The 23,160-nt window shown below is 39.9% G+C and overlaps 1 protein-coding gene across 15 annotated transcripts in view; it reads right to left on the bottom strand.

Annotated features, from left to right (window-relative positions):
- The window catches only part of DTNA (dystrobrevin alpha), a 238,214-nt gene that overhangs the window by 21,838 nt on the left and 193,216 nt on the right, over positions 1-23,160 (bottom strand). For 6 of the 15 annotated variants that reach the window (XM_075084962.1, XM_075084963.1, XM_075084966.1 and 3 more), the window contains 6 exons: positions 22,592-22,672; positions 14,969-15,046; positions 14,249-14,341; positions 7,312-7,399; positions 4,871-4,968; positions 3,381-3,494 (listed from right to left, as the gene is read on the bottom strand). In XM_075084962.1, coding sequence (XP_074941063.1) covers positions 3,381-3,494; positions 4,871-4,968; positions 7,312-7,399; positions 14,249-14,341; positions 14,969-15,046; positions 22,592-22,672 — 552 coding nt within the window. Of the gene's footprint in view, positions 1-3,380; positions 3,495-4,870; positions 4,969-7,311; positions 7,400-14,248; positions 14,342-14,968; positions 15,047-20,601; positions 20,692-22,591; positions 22,673-23,160 lie in introns of all 15 variants that reach the window. The other 9 variants (XM_075084964.1, XM_075084970.1, XM_075084967.1 and 6 more) reach the window with 6 other exon arrangements.

The following is a 23,160-nucleotide window of genomic DNA, read 5'->3' as shown; positions in this document are numbered from 1 at the left end:
CCTCATACTGAGAATATTCATGGGACTGTGGTGATAGTGATTAAGTAAAAGACAGCCACTGACACAAATCCTTGAAATGGCTTCAAGCGGCATCAGGGGAGGTTTAGCTTGGATATTAGGAAAACTTTCTTCACTGAAAGAGTGGTCAGGCACTGGAACAGGCTGCCCAGAGAGGTGGTAGAGTCGCCATCCCTGGAGGTATTTAAAAGACGTGTAGACGTGGCACTTCAGGGCATGGTTTAGGGGACATGGTGGTGTTGGGTTGGCAGTTGGAGTTGATGATCCTAGAAGTCTTTTCCAACCCTAATGATTCTATGATTGTCCAAAGAACAAATGACGTTCAAACAAATTTGGGTTATATTCCCTTGTGGGGATGTCTGGCAATTTTTGTCTTTGGACCTCTCTAGTCAATAACCTCTCTAGCTGTCAGGAGAAATTAAAGCCATGCCCTGAAGGACAGGAAATTACAGCAGGGACACTGAACAGAGTGAGATATGAGAGAAGCTAAGACGGTTCAGAAATTCAGCCAGAAAACCAGAGCAATCTGCTTTTGTTTCTGTATTTTTCTGAAAGCGAGAGTAAAACTATCACATAGTGGAGAAATAACTGCTTGAAAATAGCTCTTTGGACTCGGACAGCAGTGCTGGTCCTGTGACAGTGTGAATACTGAGCCATTCCAAGTGTGACAGCCAGCCTGTGCCCACAGAAATGGGAACAGCTTTGATTCTGCCCAGCTCCACTCCACAGGACAGGGGTTCAGCACTTGCACATGTTCAAACACTAAATCGTGTGGGAGGTCCCCGCACAAATACAAAATAAAATTGTGGCCTTCTGGAAGCTATGATGTAATTAAAAACATTACTGTTGAAAAATATACATATTAGGTTTATTTTATACACTGCTGTGTTGCAAATAACATAAAACCACTATGTCATTAGCCTTGTGCTACCTACAAAATGTGAGAATTTCATCCTAAATGGAAAAGCACCAGAGCCAACAAGTACATTTCCTATATTCAGGGAAATATGAAACCCTGATTTTGAGCCTTCTCTGTAAGTGAGCATTTACTGATATAAGCAACGCTGATTTCTGCAGGATTGTTCATGTGTGCTATCTCTCACCTATACAATAGGATCATATAGTAACACTGTCAGGTTGTATTTACTCTTCTGGAGGATTAATCTGTTTTCTGCTACAAATTGCCTGTGCTGGCTTTGCTTTTCCAGCCATGTAATGGTTGGAAATGCTATGAACTGTACAAAGGCAACTGAGCTTAAGAAACTGCTAAAAAATAATGGTACCCTATCCATGTAATTCAAAGTGGCAGGTCCTAGCACAGAGCTCTGCTGGGTTTTAGACTCATTCTACAGGGAGAGAGGATCTAAGCAGTGTGCAGTGTTCAGACTGCTCCTCTGACTTTTTTCTCCTGCTGTACTCCAGAGAAAGATTTTGGAAGTAACGGGCTTTCCAACCTGTCTCCGAGGCAGCACTGGTAATGTGAAGGAATCCTGTGTTCAGAACCTCATTTCAGCGGGTCTGCGACACTACAGCAGCTCGTGAAAGATGCTGGGACAGGTACTCATAACATAATATAGAGATGCCAGCATTTCTATATTTTATATGAACTAAATTGCCCTCCTGCCCTAATTGCTTCAAGCCCCAAAAAACTGTGTGCTTGAAGTAAATCAGTGCTGCTGTTCCTAGTCCTGCTGTTTTATACATGATAAGAACAGCCTTGTGACACCTTAAGTGTCTAGGAATTTGAGGTGGTGTCGAATTTCCACAGTAAATCAAAAGCCAATCTTTTGGCTTTCAAGCGGTGAACATTTTAGAAGGTGCGCAAAGCAGTACAGACCCACAGATTAAAAGTTATTTCCTATCTCTGACACTGTATATTAAATCAGAAAAGATAATTAAGGAACTCAGCATCACTGCCTGAGGGGTATCCTCTGTTAGGAAATTCAAATATGGATACTTTGCTTTTAATGTGTACGAAAACTGAAAAGAGGGAAAATTTAAGTACTCAGTCTGCTAACACTGCACAATCATTTGGGTTTTAATTTTTTAAGGATAATTAATTTTATTTGTCAACTCCATAGAAAGCTAATCTAAACCTGCTTCAAATAGACTTTAGGCTTGATGCACAGGACCTACATTATTGGTATATATTATGCAGTATACACATTTTCATCACAGTCAATTTTATATGTCTCACAGAATATCACTTGCCTGTAGATATCTAGAAGTAATTACATATTAAAATCACTCATAGAAATGAAGAAGCTAATTTGTCTTCAGATTGGAAAGCAAATGTAATTATTTGTGAACAGAACAATATCTTAGTGTGGAAAACTCAATGATAAAAACGATACAGTATTTGCAAAGAAAAAATTTAGCACAATTTCTTACAGTAATTTCCTTTGATTATGAATCAGACCACTAAAATATAACTTGTGTGAGGAGTGGTTAAGTGGCCAAAAATGTTCTTTAGTCTTCTCCAGAGAGAACTGCTTTATGGTGGGGGTGTGGATAAAATTTAATCTAGCGTTGTTTCACTATAAAGAAAGCATTTATACTCTATTCACATGAAGTGTTTTGAAAGTTCTTACTGGATTCTCTTTCTGGCTCTCACAACATGAACTTCAGGACATGCAGGGAGCCTACGGATCTGGGCCAACGAAAATTGTTCTTCTTCAATGTGATATACATGGCAATTAGTAAATCCATGTAGAGTATCCAAATTAACATGCAGACACATCCATATCAATGTCTTTAGCTTGGTGGGATAATTGGAGAAATGATCCTCTAAATCTTCAGCTGCTGCAGATGACATTACTCCTCACTTCCCATGGGACAAGGAGGATCATCCTGCAGCCTGGTTTTGCCCCACGAAAAGAAATGACCTCTGCTTAGAGTTCAACACATGGGGGAAATTTCCAAAAATTAACGTCTAATTCTGGCTGTATTTTCATGTAACTCTGTATTTAGTTTAGCATAAATGAGAAATCTTTATAGAAGCATTTGTTCTGACAGAACGTTTTTCCCATTATAATTAATGGCATTTGGACAGGGCTGCAGGGACCTATTCCAAATGACCTAAGGGCCTAACTCTGCAAACGCTAATGCACATGCTTAATTTAATGTAGATGAGTAATATGTAGATTCCTCATGCATGCTGTTTAAAGCATAAGCTTAATTACTTCTAGGACTACAGCCTGCACCGAAAATGGAGAAAAAAATACACATTGTCTTATTTACTTAAAAAAGCCCCCAAAACCTTAAGCCAGGCTTATCTCTTATTTCTTCTCTTATTTCTTCTCTTATTGAGAATGACTGGCTGGCCCCAGTCATGGCCAGACATTTCACTGCTGTGGACTTACCTCAGGAGCCGCAGCTCTGCAAGGAGAGTAGGATTTTGTTGTGCCTTCTCTGGTGTGGGCTGAGACGCTTGTTCATGTTCAAGTCGCAGCCTCTGGATCTCCTGTAGGATTTCTCTTGGGGAGGAGAATAAGCAGAAGACTACAAGTCAGTAATTTTCCACTAAATCAGCTCACTGGACATCACAAGAGGAGAAAAAGTATGATTGTATATAGTTCTTCATCAATGTAGATATAATGACTGGGCTCCAATTAACAAAAGATGGCCTCAGCAATGGGACAGGGCTCTGGATATTTTTAAAATAAACTGTTAAGATTTCACCATTAAGGGAAACACTTCTTCAAGACCTCGAAAATCAGAGGTAGACATGAAATAGCTCTATGCTTAATTAAATTGTCCCCTTGTAATTCTTCCCCATGGACATTTCAAGCATCGTACGACCTTAACAAAAATTAAAATAACCTATCTGGCCCTTCCTGACTATCAGAGAAAACACTTAGCACTTAAAAAAATATTTTAGTGTAAGTAGAGATGTGAGAGTGGTCAACAATTCATGGAGTAGCATTTTAATAGGACTTGTTACGACTGGCTTGCCAGCCCTCGCGTGCTGTCAAAAGGCTAATACAAAGCTTCGCAGCAGAAGGTTGAAACCTGTGTGAATTTTGTCTCTTTTTTGCAATGTGCTGGATAGCAGACGGTCAGGAGGCATCCTCGAACTATGAAAGACAAATCGAGACAGGAGCTGGTGGCTCATTACACGGTGACAGAAGGCAGTGCAGAGTTTGGAATAGGAAACCATCTGGTCTGGGCTGGCCTTTATTTTACAGTCCGGCAGTAAAAGCAGAGCTCTGCTGCCATACATTTCATAGCATCAGGCAGTCTGGTACCGAGGGCCAGATCCTCTGCTGCTAACAAATGGGCATCACTCCTTTTTGGAGCCGGCTGGCCTGTTTCTCCTGGACACACTCTCTCAGTCTCGGTCATATCCGTACCTTGTGTCTCATTTGATCATCAGCCTAACTTGCTGCTAACCTTTCTGCAAACCCTTCCCAGACAGGCTGTGTTCTGGAGAGCTTTAATCATCTTTTTCACAAATAAAAGCAGGGGAGCGTAACATTTCCAGTGTGACTGATCCTTTTATAATTTCATGTTATAGTGCTACAGAGAATCCAACTCAAAGTTAATCTGGTTTTGAAACAGGACAAGGTTTTTTTTAAAAAAATTTTAACAAACAGCAGCTGCAAACAGTAAAGTATAAATGATTACATCACGTCATTGGACAGTACTCTCATTAAAACTCAGGGTGGCTATGGATTTCAAAGCCCTTGTCATATTTTGTGGAGGTTTTTGTGCCTTGTGCTTTTTGCAGGGGGAGGTGTATGTGCGTGTATAAGCATATTGCACAGTAGTAAGTGGTAAAAAACCTTAAGGAACAAACAAACATACACAATATATAGGACTGAAAAAAACCAGGTACTTAGTGGATGCTTACCGGTTTTTATTTTCAAGCTCTGCAATCAGCTGCCTTTGTTGCTTGTTTGCATCAATGGTGAAGGAGATATCTGATGCCCCTCTCTGCTGACCCTGCTGCTGTTGTAACAAAGAGAAGGCTGCACTGAAGGAGGAATAGCCAGCATGCACCCGTGACACAGATCTGTTCTGTGCAATCTGCTTACAGAAAATGCAGTACCAGGCTTGGCTACACTAAAAAAAGAGCATCCATGTTGTGCTCATACCAGTATGGCTCCATTGCTAGTAAAGCAGGGTAAGTGCTAGAGTAAATAAGACTCAGTGTTTACCATCCTGTCACTCATTGCTTCTTCAGGGAGCTTCCTTTGAACCAATCATACAAGGCAGCGGCACTGCCGCAGGCAGTTGCTGTAGCATGGCTCTTTATTTGGCCAAGTTTTCTTATACACTCTGAGGATACTTCAGAAAACCTCTTTCCCCAGTCCTTCAGGTACAGCAGAACCCTTTTTCCCCAATGTAACGAAGGGGGAATTAGACTATTTCTAACCAAACTGGGCAGTGTTCGCTACAGCTTCATTGGACTGTGCTCTTTTTTCATGATTATCAGCAATAACCAAATATTGTTTTCCTTGTTCACGCTCCTGTATTTCAATATTGTATCAATGACAATGCAGAGCAAGACATTTAAAGTTTCACAGCTATCAAAGATATCAACTTATTTCTAACTCCAGCCTGAAAGCATCAGACATTACAAAATACTATGCTGAATTACTGCTGTGATCTGAGTGTTCCTCACTGTAGAAGCCATGTGAAGTGTAACTCCAGAGCCCAATTTTATGTGATGCCAGGTACCGCCTCCTCCAGGAGGTGGACCCTCAAAAAGGATGTAGATACATCTCAGTACTAACGCTAACGCTTTGTTCACACTGTCTGTGGGGAAAGGACAGTACACTATGCCTGTAACTGTTTACTATTTTTTCTGCTACTGGTACATTTTCCCATTAGCACTCCAACTATAGGGAAGGAGAGCAGTGCATAAAGAACTGATGCAAGCTGGTGGGTGTCACGACTGACACAGGGCGAACCAGGACCTTCATCCTGAATGCCCAGTGTTATTAATACATTTCATTCCTTAAATCACCGAATGACCATTAGCAAAGCTTTAAAAATTTCCACTGTGTTTCTAATGTGGTGCCACTTGTGCTTGTAAAGATTTCTGTATAGAGAGACCTTCTCTTTCCCTTCTGTCTCTTTTGTTCAAAGAGCATAGATGGATGGCAATGAGAAATTCAGTATTTTCCTTCAGACTAGGTCTATTTAAAAGCTATTTAAATATTGCTTCCTAAGTTTTCTCCTGTATCATAGATGCATGTTATATAGAGCTGATTTCTACCAGTTTCTACCCAGAGACATTATTAATGGGAAATCTTGTTCCCATGAAGAACCACTGTCCTTCAGAAACAGGACCATCACCTACAGGTTGCCTTAAATTTGTAACACTGTGCCACACCTCTGGAAGGGATTGATTTGGGCTGGGCTGGCAGATCAGGAGCACCTGTGCACCCCTCTCTGCCCCTGCAGCTGCAGGTAGTGTGAGATCGTCCGTGACAGACGGCTGCACGAGGTGGCAGATTCATCTTCACTGCCCTCACTTGGGATGAACGTGACTCAGTGTTTTTACATGAAGAGCAGTGCCTGATTTTGCCCTTTCAATTGACCCCGCAGTGTAAATCTCAGTGTGAAAATATGCTTCCTGGCACTCCGGACCGGCTGCTTTTAACTTAACCATCATTTATGGTCCCTTGTTCTATCAAATGTGCTGAGGTGGAAAAAAAGTAACTAGGCTGACCTTATTTATGCCACTTAAGATTTTATATACTTCAATTAGGTTCCTGTTTCATTCTCTCTTATTCCTGAATATAGTTAGTGAGGTTTTAGCTTGTCATCACCGTCTGTCTTGGGATACATAGAGCAGAATAATCATTGCTCTGAAATGAAAATGGGAGCTGGGGCTAATGCAGGGGGTCATTACAGTCATCCTGCTGAAGATTATTCTTTAAAATCCTCAGCACTTAGGGCCCCAGTGGCCGTGATATTTGAACTAAAGAGTAAAACGGATTCATCAGCCCATTTTTCCACTGCAGTAAATCATTAACCTTTCACCAAAGCTAGTCCAGACAATATTTTCTAGTCTTTCCTGAGGTCAAGATGTCAGATTCCCTTTGCCGTAATTGTTTAAATAACATTGCATTAGTATATAGATTATATGCATTAGTATGTGGATTCTTTGGTTTAAATGGACTGCATAAAAGTGTTATTACTAAAGCCTAACAGCATCTGATGAAAAGGATAGGGAAAAATAATCCATTAATCACTAAGACTGTCAGATGTAGTTTCCCTCATCTTGCCAAGCCCCTGCAACATAACAGAAGGAAAGCACCTCCCTTTAATTAAAACACTTACTGATGAAGAAGTTTCTGCTGCCAGCCTTGCTGCATACCTGGCGATCAGCTTATGCTCTTCATCCAGGCGACTTGCGCTGTCGAGCATGCTGCTCAGGGTTGAAGGGGAAGGAGGGAAGATGTTAAAACATGGTAAAAAAGACCATTGCTCTGTCACACTGCCCTCTCACACACCCTCATTACAGAATTTGGAAGCAAAATGTCACCAAATTAAAAATGGCAGATGTTAATTGCACAAAAGGGAGAATGGGGAGGGTAATTTTCCAGGAAGAAACAGCTCTAGGGGCCAGCAGCACCTTCCCTTAGGGGGAAACAGCAGCGGTCTGCAACCCTTGGCCAAGGCTGTACAAGATGCAACTCGCAGACTATTCTGTCCAAAGAGGGGTGGGAGGTGGCTAGGGCCACCACTCAGCATTTGTTTTTACTTCTCAGTTTTGTCATATCACCTAGAAGAGTGATTACTTTTTGTACAGTGGATTAGTGGGAACCTCAGTGTTTCTTGAGAAAAACTTTAGAAGCTTGTCAGATTTGCAATAGAAAACAGTATTTAGGACAGTTTTGCCGGGCACTTACCAAAGCCTCATGGACCACAGCTTGGAACCACTGATCTAGGAATTTATAATCAGACTTTCCCTTTTATTCTGGGTTTCTTGATATTTGGGAGTAAGATTTCAGAGAATCACATAATGGTGATCAGAAAGTGTAAGGACTAAACAGCAAATACACTGAATTCCTTTAAAGTATTGCAGCTTATTGCTTATGTATCATGACTGATCCAAGACTTGGACTCACTTTAACATGGAGCCAACTCAGGAGTCTACTAGCACCAACTATGAAAAGCTTAGGCCACATGTGCAGATCCTCCACAAAAATTACTCAGAAAGTGTAAGAACTAAACAGCAAATATGCTGAATTCCTTTAAATATTGCATCTTATTACTTTCTTTTCCTCCCTTGCCAGCTGTCCTTATTTTAAATGGAGGCTATTATTTAGTCAGATGAGCAGGAAAAAGGTAATATAGTGAGATCCTTTACTATTTCTAATCATTTAGATGTTTGCAGAGAACCATCAAAACTAATAAACTGAGAAAAAATGAAATCTGAAGAGGACTTAGTTGACCCTGGATAATCCTGGGATTTAGAATCCTATATTGCATTACTTTTAGTATATACAACAGAAAAGAAAAAAAAAAAGCCCCTAAGAAGAGGTGAGAAGAAGGCTTTGTTGTATGGATACAAGACAGCCTGCAGAATATCCCAGACAGAGATAAGTCTGACCTCTTTTCTTATCCCTTGGCAACTGCCTGATGCTTTGGCTGAAGGGAGGCAGGCATATCTCTCCCTGCCCACTGGGCTCTTCAGGGCACGCAACCGGTTGCTGGCAAATGAGCTTCACATTTCAAAAGAGCACGCAAAACAAGGGTTATTTTGGGCCTGGGATTCTTATTCTGATTTTTGCCAGAAATCATATCTTGAACTTGAAAAGCCTTCCAGATGAAAATGGCACTTGTACAAAAAGTTCTGCTTTTGAAGAATTGGCATCTTTAAAAGGAAATACTACTCCAAAATTACTCAGTGACTTCATATCCCCAGGTACCTTGGGGAACTACAACGTGCATCTTTTGGTTGGCTTGATTAGGTCCATTGGTATTTAGAAGTTATGCCTGAAACATGAGTAGTGGTTGACATCCACTCATCATTAAACAAAAGCTGGGAGTCACACGGATTTATTGGCTTGCTGAGATAAGGGAAAAGAGACAATTTTTCTCTCGTTCTGACGATAGCCTGTGAGCCCACAAACATGAAGTTTAGAAAAACAGTAAAGCTACGAAAAGTCAGACCCAGAGGGGTTCTGTGTAAGCTAAGCTTGAGCTGCAGACCACCTATAAGACTTCTGGTGGTAGATGAACAGTGTTTCTTTGGTTTTGGTTATGCTTAATTTATTTTGTTACACATATAGCTTAATTCTACGCTTACTCAGATTCTTGTGGGGTAACTGATTTACTTTCTGGAAAGACCCAGGTTAAAGGCATTTTTCTAAATTCATGCAGTTCTGCTTCTTACATACTCATGCTTACTGTCCTGATATGTCCTCCAGAGAATGAAAGGGTGAAGCAACTCTTGCAGACACATAAAATTATGCAGACCAGGTAATAAGTGTTACTTTCATGACAGTAGAATTCGTTTTTAGTTTTTCCATAATGACTAATACATCACATCCTAACAGATGGCTGTGAAAACAGCAAGCATTCAGCATCAATTCTCCTTTTTACAGCAATGTGCAACCATATTATGTATCCTGGAAAAAAAATGGATTATGGTTCCACTTATTGGCATAACACAATCCGCAACACAGTTCTGAGATGTGAGTTAACCCCTGAGACAATGACTTGACTGAATGAACCAAGCCACTGCAGCTTTTCAATTCTTACTTGCTACTTAATGTCTTTGATATATATTTATGTGTAGGTGGATGTCATAAAATAGATGTAGCAGCACGTCAAATTTCGTCTATGAATGCCACAAATCACTGTCCCCAAAGCTTTGTAAATTATATTTCAATGTCTGAGATAAATTTAACTCTGGAATGTACCTATTCTATGTGATCATTAAGCACAGAGGTATGCACAGCAGCATTAGCCTCAACTGTCAAGACTTCACGGACAATGATGCAGTGAAACATGCACACTTTAAAATATTATAAATATGTGTACAGAATTTGGGACCCTCAAGAGAACGATTCAGGTATCCTTTTGTAAGAAAATGAACATTTTGCATACAAATATCGTGCTGCAGATCCTTCCTTTCTAAGAAAGTTAAAAAATGGTTTCAATACTGCTTCTCCATTAATGACCCTTTCTTTAAAGACTTTATGATTATTAGCAATGATTGGTCTAACAGAATTATTATCATACAGCAAGAGTGAATATTCAATCTTACTGCCTGTACAAATAGGCTTCAGTTGATCCGTGTAATATTCCACAGTCTAAAGGAGATCTGTAAAAACAGGGATCTCAAAACTCCAGGCAAAGGATGAAAAATATGATAGCCTGTGAACAGGAGTGACACTAGAGTGTCTTTGCTATTTCTCAGGCTTTAGATGTGTCAAATCAGCCTTTCCTGCAGCAGGCACCCTGCAACAGGTGATATGGATGTCCTCGATGGTCTTAAAATTATGTCACCACTGGTTAGAAAACTCTCAGAAATGCCAGTCTCTTGGAAAATTTTTGCAATAGGGGTATCAGTGGGGTCTTTGTGACATACTTTTATTCTACAAACCTTCATTTAATAAATAATTTACTGTAGAAAATGCTGACAAATTAAAGGGTACGTTTCTAACCCTCAGGGCTGTAAGAACAAGGCCCTAAAAACAACCCACCAAATGTATTCTGAGGATTGTTTATTGTGACGCTTTCAAAATTGTCCTGGTTTTAAGGCACTTTAAACCGAGACACATCATCTGAGCCCTCTGCTATTGTTAATTTGCCATTTACTTTAAAATCACCAAGATTTTACCATCAAAAAGTTAATACCACTAAGGTATGTGTGTATAATAATGATGATAACTAACTCCATTCAAGGGAGCCAACTGCCCATACATTTCCTCTGTAATCAGTGGGTCTCTGAATGTTTTTCCTCTTTCTAGGGAAAATTCAACCAACCTTCCTAGATACAGCTAGGAATAAACATTTTTAAAAATAGGATAGCATGGCACTTTTATAGTACAGAAATACGATTCACCACTGTACTACATGGTATAACAGAAAAAAAATCAGAAAGCAACTTTTTATGGAACAAAAATAATCTCCTTCTGATAATATATTTTACCTTATTTTCTTCTGCACCTGAAAAGAAAAAGACTGAAATATGCGGAAATAATATTCAAAACTAGGTAATGTCTCTAACTTATATGAACAAAAATGAAAACTATTTAGTATCAGACCCTAAAGATGAACTAAATTAAATATCAGTTATTGGTTTTACATGCTAAAACACTCTATGATTAAACTAACCAAAATATCTGACTAAGGGATACTTTTTCTACCCATACAGTTACTATAAATAGCTAATTAAGTCTTTTTCTTGTTTCTTAATTTGCCCTGGTCTCCTGGAGTCTAAAAAAAAACCCCAGGTAGCTTATTAGCCTGCAAGGGATGGAAAGGAAAACTTGTATTTCTAGTTGCGGTATCAAATGACTGCAGATGAAAAATAAACAGTGAAAATTAATTGAATTAATTACACCCACCCCACCCCCCCCCAATATAAATACTAGCTACAATTAGAACAGGAAAAAATGTATACTGGGCTATATTGGACTGATCATTACGTACTGTGAATTAGCCTGACTCAATAGCTAACAAAAAAAAAACACCTTGGTTTTTTTTTTTTAATGCTACTATGTAGCTCCCAAGATAATCCTATGTATTATGCTCACAAAGTATTTCTGTAGGTTTTTCTTTCAGATGAAGGTCCAGCTACAGTCATTCCTCTTCTCATCTTTGGATGCCAGTAGCACTTGAAAATACGTGATGGCACATATGGGTATGTACATGTGGTATTTTGCAGGCAGATACAACAGCTGAGCTGGCTAGCTGTAGCCTTCCCTAGATCAGAAGCTACCTGATTATGGCTAACCACACGCTTTACTCAAGTTCCCAAATCATAGAATCATAGAATCACTAAGGTTGGAAAAGACCTCTAAGATCATCAAGTCCAACCATCAACCCAACACCTCCGTGCCTCCTAAACCATGTCCCGAAGTGCCACGTCTACATGTTTCCGCTTTGGGGCATGGGCAGAAGGAGTTCGCCTTTGCCTGAAGATGCCATCCCAGGCTATATAAGATGCAGCAGCTGAACCTCCTGCAGAGGCCTCAACTACCTCTTCTAGAAAGTGGCTTCACACCAGGAGCTTCAGGATAGCAACACTTTGTTCTTCTTGTCTTTACCAAACTATAACCATTCACTTTCTCTACTACCAGTCTCATTGCAGCAAAGCAGAAAATGGTAATACAGCATGGTTTGATGCGTAACTAAGACTGCTGTCCCTCTTGATTACATCTATCAAAATCTAATCTAATAACGGAGATATTGTGTCTCATTGAGGCTGCTGTGACTGCATTGATTTAATGTCAGTAATCAGATGGCATGTAATACACTTTGCATTGGTTATTTAAACAATTAAGGCCATTATCAATCACTCTCCATTCATCCCTCAAATTCATTGAATTTGAAGGATGTAATGGCACATAATTTGTACGTGCGTATTTGGATAGAAATATACTATGACTTAGTGAAGTTGGCTCAAAAGCTTGAAGGAACAGGTTGGAATATACTGGATAGAATTTAGAGGATAAAGACGGTAAAGATGAGGCTAAGCGCTCACAAGGGGATCTAACTGGTGGTCCTCACTGAAGCTAAATGAATTACAGACAGCATCAGTAGTCTAAGCACCAAAAATTACTCTAAACCAGGTCTAGTCTTTGCTGGCTTCTTGAACAACTGTATCAAGTAAGTCACTCATGGTTGGCAGGGGTACATTTCCTTCTTCCTGTCAAACTGGACCAAGTGGTAGTGTACTCCCGTCCTCTTCAATTACGGGTGGGCAATGACTGGTCTAAACACATGCCCCCAGCAGCCTGGTTTTCACAGCCATGGTGTATATATTACTGAGTAAGCCTACTTTCTGGAAGTGCTGCTCCAAGAATGAAATTCCCCTTCAGAATGTTTTTCTTTTGAAGAAATGGTTTTAATTTTCCTCCCTAAAAACCAGTTTCCATTTTTTTTCCCCACTGGCACATTCCAGTGGGATGTAGCATAGAGAAGCAGGTCCAGACCCATGAAGGCAGGCTCTTTTTCTCCACTGGGCACAGCTACATGGCAAATTATTCCCATTTTCAACTGGAGCTAAACACAGAAGTTAATTTTATAAGACTGCAGAGAAGCATTGCATTCACCCTCCCCAAATAAGTTTTTTGTTGCCTTATCTACATATAAGGGTAAATGGAGAGTTTCTACTAACCTGGGAAATATTCTGCAATAGAAGTATGGGAAAACAAAGGGTTTGTTATGAACAGCAGAAACCTCATGAACAGTTTTGTTAGAAACACCGTATGGTTTTGTGTTCAGTGCCACATTTTCTAGGGCCATATACTACACCGCTCACCACCTTGCTGGTACAGGGCTGCAAAGTCTGGAGTTTTGTTGCACTTGGAGAGGTTAGCCAGCAGCTCCCCTCCCTGGAGCAGCCTGCTGCGATGCCACCATCCGCAAGTGCTGGGACAGCAGGTGGGTTTAGTAGACAAAGCTTTGTATTCACCCCAGCAGAAATTATGAACTATGTTCAAGATGTGTTTAAAAACCTGTTATACTTGAGTCTGAAAGATAAGGGCAACTTTATATACAAGATTAAAAAAATGCAGAAATCAGGCAGATTTAAAAACAATGCCCAATGTATTTAAAAGTTGAAATGAACTCCTTCCTTCACTAGGCTAATAAGCAAATTCCTATTGTTATTATTATTGTTTACATACTACTACCACTTCTTACTTTCAAGGTAAGGTGAAGCTACAAATTATATATCACCTCAAAAATTATTACCTTGAACACACGGCCTTGTTAGTCATGGTTGTTTGAAGGTGTCTGTACCATCGCAAAGTCCTGCACTGACTAGAACATGGTATCCCAAATCAGTTTGTACAGCCATTCTCACTACTCAATTATTTGCAATACCTTGCTACTCAACATCACTAGAGACAATAACAGCAATTGCCACAATCCACCAACTTTGGGAGGACATACCCCATATTCATACGCATTCCCTTTAGGTTAGTGCTCATAAAGAGCTGCTTCAGCTTGTAGCCAGGAGGAAACAGTGAGAGCATTTGGCCGACCAACGTCCCTTTCCTGGGTTCCCCAAAGGTGCCAAACCTGCACTAACCGTGCGGGGTTGCTCTGCAGCATGTTGACATACAGCCCGATGAGTACATGTTCATCGGCCAGCCTGTCTGCAACATCGAGACTGTACTGTAACCTGAAACGGGGTCAGGGGGACAGAGGGTGCGGTCCGGACAGACAGAGGGAAATAAACAGAGAAAGCAGGAGCAAGTAAGATTATGAAGTGGGAATTTAGGAATGAATACTTAAGTGTTCTTAGGGAAAAAAAACCAACCCCAAACAAGTGCAAAAATTACTTTGTTAGTATTGTAATTTATATGTTAAGTATTTAATGGCTTTGGATGGTAGAATCCCACTTGATTACAGAGCCAGCCACAGAAATCAGTGAGGTGCCAGATCGGGCCAGGGACTGGCGTCGTACAGTACCATTTATTCCAAAATACAGCAGACTGTGAGGTTGGCACTATTTTCTTTAATATATTATGTATTGTATATATAGATTAAATATACATGTTACACACACGATTAACATATTGAAATCACAAGTTGGATTCACTTGGAAGTATCTGATCAAGACCTCACACATCCAAGTGTACATAAATATATTTAAACATGCCCTACTTAGCTCACTGGGTTAATTGGTTATCACAATTTTCTCAGGAAAGATGTTTGCAGAATACATTAAAAGCAGGAGGAATAGAGGAGAAGGTTTTGGTTTAGCTGTGTTAGTGCAAGCTGTGAACATACTCTCTCTTTAACTTACCCTTTGCCTTTCAAGAAAGCTGGAGCAGCCCTAGCCAGCAGTTTGCTCTGCTCTACTTCAGTATTCTTGGAAGGAGAGCTAGTTAATAAGATAGGAAAACTAAGAAGGGGGTAAACAGTGATGTCTGAAATTCATTACAGAACAGAGTTTGGAGAAACTCATTCAAGAGCCCTGGACTGAATAAAAATAAAATGAGAAGTTTTAAAGATATTTCAGAAAACTTCAGAAAATGCGAAGTCAGGAATTAGAGTTTTCCCTCCTGTTCTCCAAAAGCAAACTATAAAGCCTTCACTACAGAAAAGACAACCAAAATGTGCTTCTCTCACAAATGGAGAGTGGAAGGCTTGTGTAGTTTCCAGGTGGAGTCCAAGATAAACGTCATCTTAAATGCAGCTTTCAAGCTGGGAAACCTTCAGCATAACAGCTAAATTGCTTTTCTCCACATTTGCCGTAAGATAGTTTCAGTAATCCACAGAAATGTGCTTATTTAGATTCAGTAATGGGACACACCAGTTTAATTTTCAGAAGTACTGTTCTTCTGTTGATTTTAAAAAAATATACAGTCCATAATTTTTTTCTAAATACAGTATTTAATGGATTACAGAAACTGCAATACTAAAATATCCACGTTAATAAGGTAACACTGGCTAAAAATGGAGAGATTGAAATGTTAAGTGTTTTTTTCATGCTGCAGCATTTTTGGTTTAAAAAACAACAAAGCAAAACAAAAATATTTTTTACTTTTTCCTTTTTAAAAATTATTAACTTTTATTCTTTTGTTTGGCTACTGATACTGTAATGTCTTTGATCAAAAGATGGGTGCATGAGCATGCACGGGGTGTGTGTGTATGTATATATAGGCAGATAATGTGGCACAAATGTGATGCATGATAAATCTGAGCAGGTGTGGCTCTGATGGACTGAAGATCAAAACCTTTAATATTAGGACAAGGAAGGAATTCAGTTAGATGATCTGTGTGCTGTTCCCCTCCTTTTGGGAGGTCAAGGTTGGCAGTGGGGTTCTGAAATGGATGGTACCAAAGGGTGTCCTAAGAACCCAAGCACTAGTGATTTATAATAAATCTGGAAGATAGCTGAATGAAATGCTGTACTGCACAGCAAGAAAAAAATGCTTGCTTCACTTTTCTATGCCCACCAGCATGTCACTTTTGTGTGGTGCGCTTCCATTGAAGTGATATCCATGCAGATAAACCTGCTCCATGCCGTCTAGAAGGATCCGTTTTTTACCCATGTTTTCTTCCCAGTTACAGAAGGAAAATGCATTCAGGGATACAGAGTGTGCCATTTCAACCAAAAAATGCACATTTTGATTCTTAATGTAAAGATACATATGTTGCCAAAATGGGAGACCAAAGACCCCAGGGCAGATTTTGTGGTTTGCTTTCTAGCAGTGCAGTGTGATGCCCCCTCTACCTACCGTAAGTTCTCCTCTCCTATGCTCCAGAAGCAACACAGCTAGGCTGGAGGGACAGGCAAGCGAATGTTACTCAGTGAGCAATTGATACCATGTCTATCAATGTCCACTTCCTTCTTAGTTGATTAAGCAAACTTGTAACTTCCAACCTCTTCTTATGAGTTAGGCTTTCTGAGCTTTTCTGATGTTTGGATGTCTCCTCTAGACTCTGTCACGCTGGTTAGCATATATGTCCCCATGCTAATGCCCTGCACTGGGTACAAACCTCCAGACAGATACCTGCTCCTCCAGGGAATGAGATTTAATGGCTTTCCACATGATGTCCCAGGGTCAGATGGAATCTAACAAACGTATTGCTGACTTTAATTTGTTTGCGGTTCACTGCAACTGCTAGATCCTCTGTTAAAATATTTCTGTCCATCAAATTATGCTCCGTATTTTATTTGGTTATTTGCTTCCTTGCTACAGCACTTTTCACTTATAATTACCAAGTTTTCTCTAACTGATTTCAGATCATTCGGACATCAATTACTACCACTGGAACTGAACTAATTTTTTAATTTAGAAACTGCTCTGTAAGCACTCCTTCCCATAACTATTTCAACCTTTGTATCATCTTCAAATTGCATACACTCACTCTGTTGCTCCTACTAGGTCATTACAAGAAATAGTGCATAGTGTCTGACTTAAGATAGCCTTTAAGAATCCCAGCTAGCTGATACGTCCTCCTCCCAGAACGCCAGCACACTTTTGAAAAAGTAATTACTGATTTTCGATTTTGCCCTTATACTAATTTCCCCTAGTCCGTATTTCCTTTGGGTACTTCTGTGTCATCTGGGACTATGTCAAGAGTCCTTTTAAGGTCAACCTGTATCACATCTGCTGCTTCTTTTTTACCCACTGGACCAGTTTTCCTGTCAATGAAATATATCAGTTTGGTTTGACATAATTTGTTCTTGACAAATCCATGATAGTTATTTCTCATTGGTTTCTTATCCTCCAGGTGCTTACTAATTCTTTCATAATTTCAGTATCTTTGGATGCCAAGGTTAGGCAGTCTCTTGTATGATTCCTTCGACCTTTGCCCCTGTTTCCACCTTCAACCTTCCTCCATTTGGAAAAGCTGACATTTGTCCTTCTTGTTCTTCCACATCTTCCTACATCCTCCACATATTCCCCAAAATACAACTAATACTTCAGCGATTGTTTTGGCCACAGTGAGTTTCTCTGGGCCCTACCAACTGGAACATATATTTCAAAAGATATATTCCTGTTAATATGAAACATTTTGTAAGATGCCAAAGAATGCTTCCCCATCCAAATTAAGAGACAAAACGTCCAACTCTGAGCAGATGTCTACAAAGATGTAGACCTAACAATATTGGTGGCTTTAGGATCTACCTGGCTATGAAGCAATCAGACATATAAACCTTCCCTTTAGCAGGTAGAACATGGCTGATGAAATAAGTTGGACTCTCATCTTGTTCTGAAAACAACATATGAAAGCAGCATGCAGTTCAAGTTTACCACACTCCTGAGAGACAGAAACATGGGCAACAGCAGCAATGAGTATGTTTTGCTCCAAAGTTAGCTGTTGTCCAGAAATTTTGCCTAATCTTTTGCTATGCCCAGGTAGAATATCCAATTCTTTTTAGCTTTTATGTGGAGTTCGAAAAAGGCACCAGCTACTCTGACCCAGCATTAAATAAGACTCAGTTTCTCCTTGGCTATGGGCATTTGATGCCATAGTACATTCTTTCCATCTACCACAGAACTGCCAAGTAATTTCAAGTTCAGCAGAATGTGCTGCATCACTCCACTTATTCCAGTGTATTACTCTTTTAGAAGAACTAAATGTATTAGCTGTGAGGAGGGGCTGAGAAAAATGCAAGAAAACCCATTCTGTTTCATTTTATCCTACCTTAGCCTTATAATTTGATAGCTTAAATAAGACGTTTATTAAGAAAGAGAAAGGTATTGTATCCATACTGTGGTAGCTATGTACTTCAAGGCAGCACCAACAGACTGCCGCTGCAGAACAAAAGAATCCAAAGAAGGAGGAAAACATGAATTCAGGATATAGAGTTATTCCTCCTGACTGGACAAAAGTTTCTACAATGCTCCATTTACCTGTTTTGACATAACATATCCAATTCATTGGGTTTGCAAGGGCATTACCTACTCTGCAGCAATATTCCCTTGTTCTGCTGCCCTCTAGGTAATCAGAGATCACAAAAACAAATGTGAGATTAAAAACTGCAGTAAAAAAATTTCAGGACTTGTGGTTTTAATCACATATCAGCTGTCATATCAGCAAATGACTGTGATTTGGTATCTGGGAGATCACAGATTTTTTTGTTTCTTCTTTTCTAATATAAGTGCTTGAAAGTTGATCTTGAGCTGTACAGAGCATAGTGTTGGTATCAACTTCCACGCTGTACATATTTGGAAGAAAGGTGCTTGTAATTGTTATGCCGACCTCCACGTTAAAGCTCTCTTGGTGGCTCAAACTAAGCAAAGCAAGCAGTGAAATTTTAAGCAGACTTTGATTCTGAAGTGGCTTGAAGAAACTAAGAGGCATCTCAGGGAATGCCTGAATCTGACCTCCTTTGAGCTCTGGAATAATTGCATACCCACCCAAAACTGGTGCTTCAGATGCAATTAAAATGCAAATAACATATAATGTTCAATCTCCTTTCAGCTTTTCTCTACAATTTGTCATTGTATTTACGAAGTACCAAAGATCTTTCCTCTAATGAGATTATTTTTCTCCCCAGTTCATTTCCCTTTTTCACCTATGAATCAAAAAATGAAGATTATATTGTGCTGAACTTATGAGACCATATCCATTTCCAGCAGCAGAATGAGTCGGTGCACTGAGTTCAGCATTGGCTGCTACAGGGAGAAACTGGTTGTGAATGGTTATGTTCTTATGTGAACACAACTAGCTGAAATAAATACCATGGGAATGCTACAAATGACAGTCTGTGCCAATTCTCCTTTGAATAAACATTCTAATTACATAAAAACTTTCTTTAAAGCTATCTGAAACCTCTGGACTAGATTGCAACACAAATTAAAGTAACCATAAGTTATTTGCAGTGAAAACACAGCCAGCAGAGCTTTTAGCGTTGATTACATTCAGCTAGAAATTTTACTGAGTTTGTACAATTTCTATTATAATATGAATCACAGAGCATTTAATATAAAATCAGCACAATTGCAAACAGAGCTGTCAAAGTCTGTTTCTCAGATGTATGAGGGGATGAGCGTCCACTAATGAGGCCTGATTTTCCCAGGGCAATAATAATAGTAAAACCTAAAAGAATGAATTAAGATACTGTTATTAGTCTAATAGAGATTGAAGAACTTGGCATTTAGCAGAAAAGTACCCTGGTCTCACTCCTTTCTTACTGAATTATAGCTAATGCTCATGGATTAATCAAAAAAGAAAAAAAGAAAGGTCATCACACTCCACAATAAAGAAAATGGGGAAACTGTTCTTATCCAACTGCATATTTCTTTCATGATGAATGAAACAGGCTCTTCCTTTAGGTCATTAAGATGAGAGGGAATACTGGAAAAAGGGCGTACGAACCAGAGGCACTGGTCCAAATCCAGCACTCACTACATAAATGGGAAGTCTTCATTAGCTTCAGCAGGATTTAGGTCTGCCTTTCCTGTGGCCATTTTGAAAAGCAAAGCAAAGGGGTTTGGGGAAGGTTATTGGCAAGTGGCTCTAACTGCAGAACAGTAACCACCAGCAGCAAGAGCTGTGGAAGAGTAAGAGGAGGCTGGCTGTGAGACCTGGAGTTGTTTCCAGGCTCTCATGCAAGTCTCTTTCATTCCTCGGTCAAGAACGCAACAGGCATGCCATACACTGATGATGAAACCATAAAGATGTAGGGTTTTTTTCAGTTTTGAAAAACAATGTTTCCAACTTCCACTAGATCCATTATCATTAATTCTACGTGAAAGGGGAAAATGAAAGATTCGTGCTGTGCAGAAGCAAGAGAAGTTGGCAAAGCCCACAGCCAGCAGGAAGTCTATTCAAAAGACAAACTAGAGCCACAGAAACCCTCTAGCCCACCAGAGCCTGCCTTAAAGAATATCTTTAGTAGTTTAGCAGAACTGCTAATGATTCAGTGCATGAGCTACAGAACTACAGCGATTAGTGGGTTAGTGCTCTCATACTGACCGTGAGTTGCTGTGAAGCTGATTTACATACAGCTTTATAAGAGAATGCTCATCAGCCACAGGACTGGCTGCATTTATACCCCCAAGTAACCTGAATGAGTCAAACAATGAAACCTTGTTAATACTCCAAAAAGTATGCAGAGAGCAGTGTGTTCAGAGTAGGTTCATTACCATAAGTGCGATTTGTGACCATTTAGAAAGGATACTGACTTGACAGTTTGTAGGGTGCTTTTTTCTTTTAAATAAAAAGAGGCAAATCAAATTTATAAGAGATGAAAATAAAAATAAAGAGAATAAGCTGCCAAACACTTAAAATCCTGCTAGGTCAATGAAACAAAAGTTACAAAACTTTTAACACACAAGCAATGTAATTGCTTTACATATCAGAGTACTGTTAACTCTAAAAAAGCCAGAACTGTCTGCTGCACCATGGAAACGTTTTGCTGTATAAGGATGTCATACTGACTACTTATAAGGAAGTCTGGGTACCTATTGGGGGGGGGTGTGAGGTTTATTGTCTCCTGCCTTCGGAGGATTCTCTATCAAGGAGTTCTTCCTCTGGAAGAAAAGGAATTCTAATGGCTCAGGAATCATATATGGTTAATCCTGATAGTTAAAGCCAGTCAGTTGAATTACTGAAGGACACAGAAGTAAAACCATCAGGAATTTTTCATATGTAAAAAAACCCAAGCAGCACAATAGGTAGCGCTGTGATTTTTACTGCAGGTCCCTGGCTTAAATGGCATACTTTTGTTGAATGAGCACAGGGACTTCTTGGGGATAAACAGAAGCAATAGCTACCCTCTTAAAGAGCATTGCCTTTAATGACTTGTCCTGGAGAGGGCACAAATAGATTATCCTGCCTTGCACATAAAATCCCATATACTCCAATGACAGAAATGAATTTGCATTTGCAGTCTCACTGTCTGTACAGGCAGAAGATCTGGTCTTGGGGGTCTGCTTTGGGACTGGCTTTCAAAAAGTATCTCAGTCACACCCAGCAGCTACTTGCACTAAGATAACACTGAGAGTTTACAGCTTATAGTTCCTGATAACAAGGTGTATAAATCAAAGTAGTAGTAAACCATCTTTACTCTGACATTGCAGTGCGGTACACTGCGGGTTTGGTTTTGCTGCTAAAATATGCAGCCATGCATACCCAGAGATTGTGTTTGGTTATTTGGGAACGCCGAAGCACTGACACATACAGCAGGAGCCAAGCAATGAAATACACCCACAGAAGACATATCACTCATCTTCCTCAACACAGCAGGAAGTCATTTTTCTGCCACCTTCTCATCTATGTGCATTGGTAGGCTTACACAGATTGGGTGAGACAGCTAGCAAATGCTACACACATATTTTGGATGTATGAACCAAAATATATTTAGTCAGCTGCAAGCACCTTCTCTTTGGGATTGATGTTTCTGATGACTCTTCTCTGGTTTGTTTGCTGAAAGGTCACCATATTCCAAGACTACTCCTTCTCTCTTGTAGCCTTTAATGAAAATCTGAATGTTTTAATAGGAGTAAGGATGTCTTGCTATATCTTGCAAGTATGAACACATTTTCTCTTTGTTCATATGGTATCTTGCAGTTCGATGCAGGCATTCCCAGTAGGCAAGGCATGTCCCAGTTTCTATTCCCAGTGCTGCTACAATATGGCTTCTCGCCAACAGCCCATTTTCAGCCCCTATGGGAGGGTGCCTATATTGCATGTGAGCACATTTTAGCGGGATGCAATGGTTCAAATGAGGACTGAAGTTCTGTGCTCTGCTGTGAGGAGCTTGGGGTGCCCTAACTCCAGCTCTCCATCCAGATATCTGTGTATCAGTCCAAAATAACCAAGGCGTTTCTCTGCTTGTGTCTGCCAGTTTTATTTTGTGGGTGGTTTTTTGGCTTTGTTTTTTTTTATCCTGGGAGGGAATTGAAAATTGAAACCTCCACCACTATCATATAATGGCTTAACATAAATAAGGATAAGAACTCACCTTCTGTTTGCAAAAGGACTTCCTGAGGGAACAGAGTGGGAGAAGAGTGTGTCATTCATGCTGGTTACAGGTCGGGGGGGCCTAGAAGAAGGTAAAATATTCCATTGCATTAATTTTGCACAAAAAAACCCTTGATCAGCAACAGTATTTACAGAGACTTGAACGAGCTGCTTGTTTAAAGTAACATTACTGTTGGTATCTTCTGCTTTAAGTAGCAATAGTTCCAACTTAAAGATGCTGTGTTTTTAAGCACAAGTTGATAAAAACACAGTTACTTAGGCCTGGAAGGAAATAATGCTTTTGTGTGTTCTGAGGTGAGTTTTAAGCAACTTGATTTTTTTCCCCTGCTTTGGCAAAATAACCACTACGCCTTTTTTCCTTTCCAGAGCCTGTAGCCCAGGGTGCAGACACTGCTTTCACCCAGCTAGGCTGAGCGCTGGTAGCAGGTTCTCTGTGGCAGCATAGAGGTCTGCGGGGTGTAACTGCCAATAAATTACACATCTTTTCATGAGGTTATGCCTGGCGCTAAGCTCCATGCTACCATGCTCACATAGTGACCACAGTGTACC

The sequence above is a fragment of the Phalacrocorax aristotelis genome, chromosome 2 (genome assembly GCF_949628215.1).
Source record: "Phalacrocorax aristotelis chromosome 2, bGulAri2.1, whole genome shotgun sequence".
NCBI classification, from domain to species: Eukaryota; Metazoa; Chordata; class Aves; order Suliformes; family Phalacrocoracidae; genus Phalacrocorax; species Phalacrocorax aristotelis.
The sequence above is the reverse complement of the archived record's forward strand: the minus strand, read 5'-3'. Positions and strand labels throughout refer to the sequence as shown.